Consider the following 12,789-nt stretch of genomic DNA (forward strand, 5'->3'; position numbering starts at 1 on the left):
TAAATGGGGTCACACACACACACACACACACACACACACACACACACACACACACACAGCCATACACCAGCCCCCCCTCCCTCCCTGACACATAATGTGGAACAAAAATTCAATTTGACATATTGAAGTGCTGAGAGAGAGAGAGAGAGAGAGAGAGAGAGAGAGAGAGAGAGAGAGAGAGAGAGAGAGGGAGAGAGGGAGAGAGGGGAGGAGAAAGCCATCATTCATCTGATTGACATTACTGGCTCCTCATGAAAAAAAAAGCGAAGGAGCGCGAGAGAGAAAGAGAGCGAGAGAGAGACATAGAGAGAGAGAGAGAGCGAGCGAGCATCCATTCAGCCCAGACAATTCTTCAGTGCGAGCCGTCTCCTAGCAACCGGACCCTCCATTTTTCTCCACCTCCTCTTCTTCATCCTCCTCCTCCTCCTCCTCCTCTCTGCGAGGCCGGACGGTATCTAACGCAGCATATGGCCGAGAGAAGGGACGGAGCATCGCGGCCGCCGTCGGCAAAGCGCGCTCTCTAGTCGAGGGACGAGCGTCACCTGCTCGCAGTCAGAACACATGCATTGTGCGGCTTTGTCATCCGCAGCCCAGGAGACACACACACACACACACACACACACACACACGCACAATTAATGGTGGGCAGATGGTGGAGTGACTGTGGGAGGGTGGCGAGCGGGGGATAGGCAGACGGACGGGGAGGTGGATTAGTGGTAGCTCCATTAAAAAAAAAAAAAAAGAAGATAGACAAACAAACTTCTCTACTTTCTTTTTAAACTTTCTTTTTCGGGGAGGGGAGGAGGGGATGGAGGGGGGGGGGGGGTTCTCTTGGAAGTAGTTCACATGGAGCCTGATTGGCGTTTCCTAATGAGAGGAGACAAGCTGTAAGAACCGCACAGCCAACTCCAGGTCCTGCCCCTTCTGCACTCACCACCCACTCGCTGAGCCTCAGCTGTCACACTTCTTCTTCCCTTCCTCTCTGCTTTTTCTTCTTCTTCTTCTTCTTCTCCCCCCCCCCGTCCTCCTCTCTCTCCTCTTCTTCTTCTCCTCTTCTGACAGACGCAGGTTTCTCGTGCATATCTCGGTTTCAGCCATAATGATGGGTGATAATGACGGCACATTTGAAAGTTACAAACTCCCAGAAACAAGAACAAAGAGCGCACGGGAAAAAAATGTGTGGAGGGAAGACGGAGGAGACGCCAGAGAAAGAGAGAGAGAGAGAGAGAGAGAGAGAGAGAGAGAGAGAGAGAGAGAGAAAGAGAGAAAGAGAGAAAGAGAGAAGACGGAGAGAGAAGTAAGCAACAATACCGATGAAATCCCAGTGAGCAATCTGGTAATTCACACATAATAACTTTAATCAGCATTGTAACCCAATAAAGTCAGATTTTTCAGCGAGAATATTTACTATAGCCATGTATAATTCTTTGCAAAAATGTAACTGTTTTTCTATTGATTAACAATACCGACACTTACTTATGAACAACAGAATTTCCAGTTGAGCACTTTTTTCAGTGTGAAAGCACTGGCTATGTACATTCTTGATCTTTAGTATACACACTCATACAAACTACTGTTGGGAGCACACCAGAGGCAGGAAGCAGCCGGGAGAGGCTTCCTGCCTCTAAAGGGGAGCGCCAGAGTCGACAAGGCCTCTCTTACACAATATGTAAACGATAGTATATCCGAGGTAAACCAATGGAGGAACTCAAATGGCAAACCGGAGAGCTCTTTTTTTTTTTGAGTCGTGGAGAGGATCCATCACTGTGGCAGATCCTTGAAAAGTCTTCGTCTCTACAGTTCAGTGAATCCAAAATGAAGAACAGTGTTGAAACAGCAAATGACGGTCGGTCGGTCGGTCGGTCTCGGTCTCGTCGGTCGGGATACAAAAAGCAAAGCCACAGCCAAACCACACTGCTTGTGCCACTGTTAGAAATTGGAGAACTGGACGATAATAATAAAATACCATCATTTTGTCACAATTAAAGGCATTTGGAAATCATTTTTTCCCACCCCCAATCTCTCTTCTTGTTCTTCTTCTTTGTCGTCATCTTCTTCTTCTTCATCATCTTCTTCTTTTTTTTTTTGTTTTGATACGGTATAGAAACAGTAGAACAAATCAGAGTAGAGTAGAAACAGGCAGTCTTTGGTGGGGCGGGGGGCTGCTCGCGTGTCTCTGTTACCTGCCCCCCACCTCGCTGAGAGTCATGAAGTGGATGTTGGAGGCGCAGTCGGACAGCTCCGGCTGCTGCTCTATAGGCAGGGAGTAGTAGCCGTCGTAGCCCTGAACCAGTCCTCCGGACAGCAGCTGCTGCTTCTCCGCCTCGCTCCACGGCCGGCTGCCCACGTCCCCTAAATCCACCCTCTTCCGCTCCTTCTGCCACGCCGCCTCCACCGCTCTCTTCCGCGCCTCCTCCCTCACCCGCGCCCTCTCCTCGTCCTCGCTGCCGCCGTAGCGCACGCACAGGCACAGCGCGCCCTGCTGGAGGGTGATGTCGGCGAAGCGTCGAGTCCTGCCGTTCACCGTGGCGCTCATCTGAGAGACGCTGACGTTCACGCCGCTCTCCAGGACGCGGCCGCCGACCCCGAGCCCCAGCGCCAGGTCCTCCTCGATTGGCCGCGACTGCAGGAAGTGGTGGGTGTCGCAGCCGTGCACCGTGAAGCTCAGGCCGCCCAGGTGGACGGCGCCGTTCAGGACGGCCGCCACGCGCCGGCTGTCCTCGCTGGCCACGCCGATGACCTCGGCGCCGACGCGGCCGCGGGAGACGGCGAACCGGATGCTGGGGCCGAGGAGGGACGGCCGGGAGCCGAAGGGAGGCGGGCGCGTCGGCCGGTGGCGCGTCGAGCCCACGGGCTGCGGGACCAGCGGCAGCCTCTCCAGGGAGATGAAGCTCCTCAGCTGCCTGCGCAGCTCGCACTGGATCCCCAAAACCACCTGGGAAAAAAACAACACACACACACACACACACACACACACACACACGTTGTGGTTAACAAAAAGATATCTCAGAGGTTTGTGCAGATTCCTCCACGACAGACACTTTGAATTGCACTTTAATGACGCCCCTCTTCCGTTTGTGCGTTTCAATAAAGTCCTGGACGCGAGCACAATGGGTCCTTCTCCTCGCAAGACGGCTGTGAATAAAAGAACGAGAGCTGAATTCCTTTCAGCCGTCACGGTTTCAACGCTCAGGTTCTGGTATTGTGCTGTCACGCTGTCGCGGTACGGACACTCGAACAGAGCCATAATTAATGTTATTTGTAACAACTGTGCTTTTTCTTACTACAAAAAAAAAGTCAAAATGTCCGCTGTGAAAGAAGCAAACCTGAGTGGAACACAGACACAATTAAGATTATTATTCCTCGTCTCCCACGGCGCTCCCAACGCTGTCGTTCTGCTTCTTAAAAGGGAGGAAACGATTTGACTTGTTTCTGTTTCTTTGAACCTGTCGCTGGCGTCGTCGGTGCTCTTTGCAGCCGGACTGTGACGAAATTGTCATACTGTTGAAATGAATTAATTAAAAGTAAAAGCAAGCCATCCTGGGCTTTTGTGCCATGCGCACAACGGGTGTATTGTTCTGAATCTACCGAACATTCATTTATCTCACACGCAAGTTTACTTAAATCACTCACGTTGTGATGTTCATCGGATTGCAACTAACGACCATTTTCATAATGGATTAATCTGACAGGAGTCTTTTCATTTAATTGAACAACAGTCTAATCCTCAAAGAAATTACATTTACAATGATATGAAATGATAAAAAGCTACACATCTTCACATTCAAGGAGCTGGAACCAAGTCGTGTTTGACTTAAGCGACTTCAATGACAATGGATCAGATTTATTTACTAATTGGTCGGTCGACTTATTATATTCAGCACTCACGCTGATATTAAAAGACATTATTCATGTTAATGTGGTGTGGATTCCAGCCATAATGCTGGAGGAAGAACCCAAATCATCAAACACGAAGAGAAAAGAGAAGGATGAATTGACTAAAACTAATATTTTAGATGTATTCGGCAAACTTTTATCAGAACAATCTGATGGAGCTGCGACTGCAAGGGTCCGGCGGTCCGTCACCTTGCTGGAGTCCCAGTCCTGCGTCTTGGTCTGGGTCTTCATCAGCTCGTATGTTTGCTCCATTCGGCCCACTTCGGGCTTCGGGAAGCCCGGGACGACATTATGAAGCTGGAAACCGAAGAGCTGCAACCAGCTGCCGATGTCTGGACACACAAAAACACACAAAACACGGAGAGGGACGCACAGAAAGAGAAAGAGAGGGAGAGGAAATTGCAAACGGGAGAAAGTTAGAATATAACGCGTATACCGCGAAGCAAACAAAAAGTCATAAGGCCGGGCAAACAACACCTTGTACGGGAGCTCACACAATATATATATATATATATATATATATATATATATATATATATATATATATATATATATATATATATATATATATATATATATATATATATGGGTATAATACAGGGCAGAGACGCTTCGGCTGGTGTTTCCCTGACAAACAAATTCTGTAATAAACAATCCTGCTGCAGGGAAACGTGACAGGCCAAATGAATGTTCCATTAACCAGAAGGACACACGCCCCCACCCACATCCTATATTCACTCTCGCGCTCTCCCGCTCCATCTCTTTCCCTCGCCTGCGTTTCTGTTTGGTCTCCCGGGGAAACAGTATGTTCTTGACAGACAGAGGGAACAAAACATAACAGCCCGAGTTAAAAAAAAAAAAAACAAGTTGATCAGAGGCATAGCTGTCCTTTCTGTTGCCAGTACGTTGCCTGTCACATCATTTCTTTCCGCGATGCAGCTCACCTGTGGTTAGCTGAGTGCCCCGTTCGCTCAGTCTTTGTGGCAGATGTTTCCTGTGTGTGTGTGCGTTAGTGTAAAGTAGAGAAATACCTGCCTGTATTCGTGTTGCAGCTCGTTTTGTGTGTGTGTGTGTGTGTGTGTGTTTGTGTGAGGCTCACCCGTAGTAAACTCCGTCACCTCCTCCACTCGGCCAACGGGGCAGTTGTTCTTGAAGGAGTACACGTTGAACGGCTTCGGCTCCTTGCTCAACTCCCCCCACAGTTCGTGATTGGGCGAGGTCCAGCGGCCGGCCAGCGTGTCGTAATCCCGCCTGCCCAGGTGGACGAGCCGAGTGAGGGGGTCGTACAAGCCCCCGTGGAAGCCGATGACGAGCTGGAAGTCCGGGTTGGTGTCCTGGTAGACCTCGCCGTACGGGGTGTAGAGGATCTCCTTGACCAGCCGGCCCTTGCTGGAGAAGACGGCCCGCGGCGTCCCGACGCTGTCGCAGGCGACGTAGTACTCCTCCCCGCTGCTCAGCTCCATGGCGATGAGGTGGCCCTGCAGGTCGTAGTACAGCGACGTGATCAGATTGCTGCTGTGGTTGTACAGGTGGCTGACCCGGGTCGGGTGCGACAGGTCGGCGTAGAAGAACTGCAGCTGGTCGCCCTGGCTGCTCTTGGTGGCCACGCGCCGGCCCAGCCCGTCGTAGCGGTACCACACGCTGCGCTCGGTCACCCGGTTGAAGACGCGGGTCAGCAGGCCGTTGGAGTTGTAGTCAAACAGGTCGTTGGCCCGCTGGCGGAGGAAGCCGTCGTCGTCCACGCTGTACTGCAGCTCGCCGAGGTGCGTGATGCGGTCTCGCTGGTCGTAGCGCAGCGGCGTCAGTCTGGGATTAAAATCAATAAATCACTCCTAATCAAGTTCACCATCTTAGCTTCGCCTGTTAGCATGCTAATATCTGACAAATCAAGCTGTGGTTGAAGGGAACATCAGTGTCAAATGGCAATATAGCAAGTTTAGCCATGTTGCTAGCAAGGCCGGAAATAGGACGCGTGCCACACGCGTCTTCTGACTTTTGTAACCGCACATTCATTGCCGTGACGTGTACGTTCGACTCACCGGGCGCTGGTCCCGTGGCTGAGCAGGTTGATGTTCCCGTTGAGGTCGTAGCTGTAGCGCCACTGAGGCCGCTCGTTGACGGAGGCGCTCTGCAGCTGGCTGTCGGCGTCGTACTCGTAGGTGTAGCGCGTCACGTTGTTGTCCACGCCCACCCTGATGTCGCAGGTGGTCGTGCGCCCCGCCGAGTCGTACTGGATGGTCATCCAGTAGGCGATGGATTTGAGAATCTCGTACTGGACCTCGACCACCTGGCCGTAGGAGTTGAACACCTTGGTGTGCTTCATCAGGTGGGTGGTGATCACCTGGGCAAAAGCGCAGACGAGACAGGTGGGGAGGGGGTGTGGGGGGGGAGTTGGTTCGCAGTCGACGAGAGCCCGTAAAATGAACTTGAAACGGTGAAGTTATGGGCAATAAAAACAAAAAACAAAGAACCGGCAGATGCTCCATCGCTTCGCAACGCACTCAATCTTTGTTAATGTTACAACATCAAAGCCACAGTTTGAAGCCAGACTACTACAGACGTCCTCGCTTAAGGTGTGTCGTGTATTTCAGTCGACGGTATTCCCCCCCGCCTACCTGGTTGAGGTCGTAAAAGATGACGCTGAACTTGCCGAACTGCTCGACGCGTCCCGACACGTCCACGTAGCGGTACAGGTCGATGGGCAGAGGCGTCTCGTTGATGACCGCCTGCATGCTGGTCACTCTGAAGTTGTTGTAGCTGTAGTCGAACCTGGCGTTGACCAGGCCTTCTTCGCTGAAGCGGAAGATTTGACGACTCGTCAGGGGACCTAGGACCAAAAGGAGAAATCCACCAATATTTAATAATATGCGATGACACACGTGAGCATGCACGTCTCACTATGCACATGCACTTGCACACACGAGCCCTCACAGTTGGCCACCGTTGCTACCCTGCACCAGCCTTCCTAATTAATTCAAATCAAGGACTAATTCAACATCATTACCGCAGACACACGCAGCGCAATCCATTCCAACTTAACTATCCCCACAGCTCTATGGCATTTCCAGCGGTGACCTTTAATACGGAGAAGATAATGAAATCTAAAGACAATAGCCATGATGGACCAATGCGCTCCTTAATGTCAGAACATCAACTTTAACAACACCATCCGTCACCTCGGCTTGCCGGCTCACGCGGCCCGTCCTCCATTTGGAAAAGAAAAAAAGGGCCTTGCTAATGCAAACGCCATTACGGTGCTATTTGAGATGACTCTGATTGCAGTTAAAATGAATAAGTGTCTGGCTTTGGAGACTGCAGAGAGCTGGATCAGCATTACATCCTCTATTTTTATTTTCGGTGGGATGTTGATTCTAAACCTGCGCTAATGGGGGAAACGGCAGAAGCAAGAAGAGAGTGAGACGGAGGTTTTTCTACAGCCCTAGGGAGCTCGCAGACTGTTCGTCTCGCTTCTCTAGCTGTCACTTCCCCAAGCTGTCATCTTTCCTTCTCCTTTTCTGTTCCTTTTCTTCTTCGCCTACCTCTCTATATCTCTGTCTCTACTTCTATTGGTCCCTACTCTTCCTTGTCTCCTCTCAAGGGACAATTACCGCTATCTCTCCTCTCTCCAAGGCTCCGTTTGTTCTGCTGAAATGAGATCAGTTAAAGGAAGGTGAGAGTCTATTCACAGTGAGGGCAAAGCGATAAACACACACACACACACACACACACACACACACACACACACACACACACACAGCTGTGCAGCGCAGATTAGTGACACCTGATTACGGCGAGCCAATCACAAAGCTGTGTGAAGTGAACCAGCGGCGGAGATGAGAGCGCTCTCAACGACCCTGGAAAGACTCCGTAACTTGAGGGAATCGTTGAACTGTCTTAACAATGGAGGTGTCCGAACATAACCGCCGCCGCCATAGCCGGAAGGGGGCCCATTGACGGCAATGCCAATACCGCAATTCATGCAGCGCGATGTCTTTCTAACACATTTTATTTTTTACCGAATCTGAAGGGAAACAATTGTTATCGATGGCCTCGGGTGGGACTTCATGATTTTTCTGTCCCACGCTCGAAAATGTGCGAGTGGAACGAGAAAACATGAACGACTGTTTTCACATTGCACAAACATTCTCAGCCCACCTAATGTTTGCTTGTATTCATAGACTCACTTGTTCACTTTGATCAGGCAGCATGGTTTGCGGAGGTGGAGGTCTGTGTGAGTGTGTGTGTGTGTGAGTGTGTGTGTGTGTACAGGCTCACAGCACAGGGGGTGGTCTCGTATTTACAGCTGCGGTAGACCACAGTTTCTTTCACTCAAGGCACGCTCGGCCTTATTCACACTTCTAACTGCTGCTGCGTCAGTCTCAGATGAAATAGCAGCACAGATGACTCAAAGCCAGACGATGGAGTTTGATCGCTCGCAACCAAAATCTGACTCGAGCTGCGCGACGTTCGCGCACGTCTAGTCACAGCGCAGACGAGTCACGCACACGAGGCGTTTTCTTTCTTGTTCCGAGATGTCGTTTTTTAACCGATACATCGAGAGATGACTCGTCGTCACTTTGTAAATGTTTTAAAATCTGCGGTGGGCGACGTGAGCGTGTGTGTGCTGTACGTACCCGTCTGTCTGTAGCGTATGGAGCTTATGAAGCCGTTGTGGGTGAGATGAATGGTCTTGACGGTGCCGGAGGCCTCGTCGTAAGTGAAGGTCACCAGAGTGGAATCGTAAACCACCTCGGAGAGCCGCGCCGCTGGAGTGTACCTTAAAAAAAATGGAGAGAGATTCATAGAATAGATGATAAATTACAGTATTTTCCTGTGGGTAAACATGCCACGCAGCTCTTGAATAACACAAAGACCCCGAGGGCCATTCAGGTAAGAAGTTGCATCATCCTTTCAGGCACTCCGTCAAAATCAAACTGGCCGCTGTGGCAGTTACGGCCTCTTCAAATCTCCAAAATGGAGCCGTTTGTTATAGCCTCCCTCCCCCCCTCCCACATCGAGCCGGCGAGTAGTAAAACATGTTAAATGCCGGAAAAACGCTGCCCGAATCAGTCCCACAACTTTCATCAAAAAATCAGATCAGTGGTGATGATAATAAAAAATGTGACCTTTAATCAGCCTCCTCATTAGTCCAATCAGAGTCATTTGCGAGGACAGCTGGGCGTGTGGCGCGTTTGGACTCGGGGCTGTGCAGCAGCGCTTCTACATTAATTATACTACCTTCATCAAGCCAATCAGTGTTACGTTACGGCACAAGTACGGCTGGCCCGACGACAGCGCCTCAAAGCACGGCGCCTCAAAGTTTAACAATAACGATAACCAAACATTGCCTCGCTTCACTTGTCGTGCGCGATATGGGATGTATTTTAAAGGTGCGATATCCCCAAATAACTTTCTCTCACCTCTCAAAATGTGCAATTTTACCATATAACTCTCCCCTTTTTCCTCTTTTCACAATCCAGGAACAGCACTCAGGATTTAACACTGCATCTAATACCTTTTCTTGTACATACTACCACTGTTTGTACATATAGCATATAGCTCATGTATCGTGTTTTCATATTTTATATTGAATCTTTTTCTTGTTATAGTGTGTTTTTATTTCCAAAACTGTGTGAAAAAAAAATCCAATGCATCTGGACTGTTGGTCTTTAGCACAAGTGTCAAAATAAAACTCTTGAAGTTTTCATCAGGATCAAACCGGCGGTGTTGGTTAAATGCGACCCCTTTGCACACCGCACTTCCTCCTGAAATGAAGCGGCGCAAACAGAACCCGACAGCTGGGTTTGTGCGTGTGTCTGCGGTCTTGTGTGCGTTACCTGTAGATGACGCCGCGTCCCGTTCCCAGGTACTGCGTCCTCAGCAGCCGCCCGTCCAGCGTGTAGTCCTGCATGAAGGAGGCCTGGCTGTCCGGGGGCGTGTATATGTTCCTGTAGTAGCCGATGGACAGCAGCGACTGCAGGGTGTGCTTCACCATGCTGGGCATTGTCACGGCCACCAGGCGGTCCGTTTGGTCGTACTCGAAGACGTAGCGCCGCTGGCTGTGCAGGAGCAGCATGATGGACTGCGGGGGGAACACAGGCGGGCGCGAGGATGAGTTGCGATAGCGTGCAGCTTTCTTCCTCTGCCTGGCACTTTTTATTTGTTATTATTTCAATGCGGGGAAACCGTCAGAGACAACCTTGGTTTCAGGTGGAGGACCCTTCGATAGTCAGTTAATCGTCGGCGGATATTTACTCGGACCAAAAACTCACATTTTGGGTTATTTTGCTTCAGACTAGAGGAAAGAAAACATGCAAAATGCATTGTGGTGTTTATCTTACTACACGTTGTCTATTTAGGTCAATAGACTTCTCCTAAACTCAGACCAAATGATTGCAATAGATGAAGCCTCATTTGCATTATTTACCATTACACACTCAGAAATCTTTATAGCACAAAATAATTTTTTCTCAATCAACTGGTAGAAGTTTCATTGTGATTTATATTTGTTTTACATTTACATTTTGGTGTTTATTCCACAATACTTTGTCAATAGACTTCTCCTAAACTCAGACCAAAAACCACATTTGGACTATTTTGCTTCAGACTAGTGAAAAGAAAACCTGAAACATGCATTGTGGTGTTTATCTTACTACACTTTGTCTATTTAAGTCAATAGACTTCTCCTAAACTCACCAAATGTTTGCAATAGATAAAGCCTCATTTGCACTATTTACCATTAATAGCTCAGACAACTTCTTCTATTTTTGTGTTAATGTACGTCATCAACTGGTGGAAGTTTCATTGTGATTTATATTTGTTTTAACTGTTTGTCCTACCCACCCGTAGTTTCTGCCCTTTAATTATTAAACTAAACTAAATCCCCATAACCGGAGCTTTGGGCTTTTTGCATTTACTTTTTAGGCAAGCTTATGAAATCTTTACCCGTATTCCTGCAGATATTTCAACAGTTTAAACTGCAGTAAAACCAATATTGTGTAAAAATACTTTTCTATTTAACTGTGAGGTATAATATTAATGATTAATGTATTAATAATACATGCAGGTATTAACAATTCCAAGATGGTTCTGTAATATAAGCTCATTTGCGCTGTAATTTTCTTAGACCAAAATCTGACATGAAATATATTTCGGGCTGAATATCATTTCATTAAATAGTTCAATTAATCTCAAGGATGGAAATTATAGCTTCGGGTAGCGCTCGGCTTTGTCAGACATTTGAAGGAACATACCTCTTTGCATTTAACATAATACATTACAAATGTGTCTCGCATTACATTTTCTCGACATTTTTCTGAGCCGTGTTTGTCTGTGAAACCCACTTTCAGGAAACCACCGGTTTTCTTTTCTTTTCACCACTCTGTGAAAATCAAGTTTACGGAGCCTTGGAACTTGCTTGAGTTACGTAATTCCTCACAATGAATATATTGGCTGCTTATACGGCTCTCAAAGCCAATGCTGCTGCTGCTTATAAGCTATAAGTGCCGACTGATTTAAAAAGTCTACTTAAAGTGAACTCAGACATAATCTACACTCTGCAAATTGATTTTCAAAATAAATAAAATGAATGGAACATAGAGGCCGCCCTGAAAGGACGCGGGAAAATACATTGAAAGATTGTTGCATGTAGTGTAGCACTGTAAAGTATTTGAATTTTTTATTTTTTTTATTTTGCTGCTTTCATGTCGCAAAACAGAAGCGCTTCTCACACTTGTAGTGTTAGTTTTGCTTTCCACTCCGATCACCTTGAAGCGGCGAACAAAGGAAGAGCAGACGCGTGAGACTATGTGCAAGCGGCGAAGACGAAAAGCCGTCAAACAAAAAATCTCGGCATGAAAAACAAGCGCTTTCCCCCCTCACTTTGTCTGCGTATGTGTAGCTCCAGATCTTGCCGTTGACCCAGGCTCTGGACGCCACCCTGTCGTTCTCGTACTCCAGCCGCTCGGACCAGTCCCCGCGGTGGATGGACGACAGCAGCCCCCCGGCAGAGTAGCTGATGTTCACTTCGGTGTATTTGCTGCTGGGGGACCAGACCACGGGCCGGCCCAGCGAGTCGTACTGGATGTGAAGGGTGAACTTCCTGTGGTCGTCGTAGATCTTCCCCACTCTGGTGCTCTGATCGAAGTCTATGGACAGCAGGTTCCTGTTGTGTGCCTGAGAGAAAATCATTAAAAATCAGCTAAAGGAAAGGACAAAACTTTCTTCTCTTCATTTTACTGCTTTATAATCACCATCAATTTATAAATAAGGCCACCGACAAGCAAATATAAATGGAGTGGCATGTCGGGAACGGGCATATATTTCATTAGTTTGGATAAATTAATTGTGACATTTAGAACAAACTGGACCTGCATAATAACAATAAATTGCCTTGTGAACAAGTGAAGAATCGAGGCCTGGGGATTGCAAATTAATTAGTGCACATCAGATAAAACGTCCTTATGAAATATTCTGTTTGCGCGGCGTACTTTCCGTGCCAAGCGGAAAAACAGAAGAGGAGTTGCAGTCGGTGTATGTGTGTGTGTGATTTGTGGAAAGTACAGCTAATGGGTTGCGAGTCAGTTGACCTATCAGCCTCGCAGCCGGTGACGTCATCAATCACCCAAAAACAACAAACATGTTGCGTAACAGCAAGCTGGTAGCACGGTTCGAAACGGCTCAAAGAAATGGAAGTCTCACTGAGACGTGAGAAGTGACATATCCTGCAAAGGATTGCACAACTTTTGGTTAACTGAAGATGTGTGATGTAATCTGACCTATTCACACAGGTTTCCATGTTATTGGGCTGGTGTTGTGGATGTTTACTTGTTCCCACAGTGGAATAAAACATGCTGTCTTTGTGCAGTAACGCATTTAAAAAGGGACCGGAGT

At 48.2% G+C, this 12,789-nt stretch overlaps 1 protein-coding gene across 3 annotated transcripts in view; it reads right to left on the bottom strand.

The window, feature by feature from the left end:
* Nucleotides 1-1,336: 1,336 nt before the first annotated feature.
* tenm1 (teneurin transmembrane protein 1) overlaps nt 1,337-12,789 on the bottom strand; it is a 165,157-nt gene continuing 153,704 nt past the window's right edge. For all 3 annotated transcript variants that reach the window (XM_068583575.1, XM_068583566.1, XM_068583583.1), the window contains 8 exons: nt 11,779-12,072; nt 9,735-9,979; nt 8,532-8,674; nt 6,513-6,724; nt 5,937-6,238; nt 4,997-5,703; nt 4,087-4,229; nt 1,337-2,935 (listed from right to left, as the gene is read on the bottom strand). In XM_068583575.1, coding sequence (XP_068439676.1) covers nt 2,180-2,935; nt 4,087-4,229; nt 4,997-5,703; nt 5,937-6,238; nt 6,513-6,724; nt 8,532-8,674; nt 9,735-9,979; nt 11,779-12,072 — 2,802 coding nt within the window. In that variant the 3' untranslated portion in view covers nt 1,337-2,179. The remainder of the gene's footprint in view (nt 2,936-4,086; nt 4,230-4,996; nt 5,704-5,936; nt 6,239-6,512; nt 6,725-8,531; nt 8,675-9,734; nt 9,980-11,778; nt 12,073-12,789) is intronic.

Source organism: Clinocottus analis, unplaced genomic scaffold (assembly GCF_023055335.1).
Source record: "Clinocottus analis isolate CAN_PGR_092001 unplaced genomic scaffold, fCliAna1.0.p SCAF_10, whole genome shotgun sequence".
NCBI lineage: Eukaryota > Metazoa > Chordata > Actinopteri > Perciformes > Cottidae > Clinocottus > Clinocottus analis.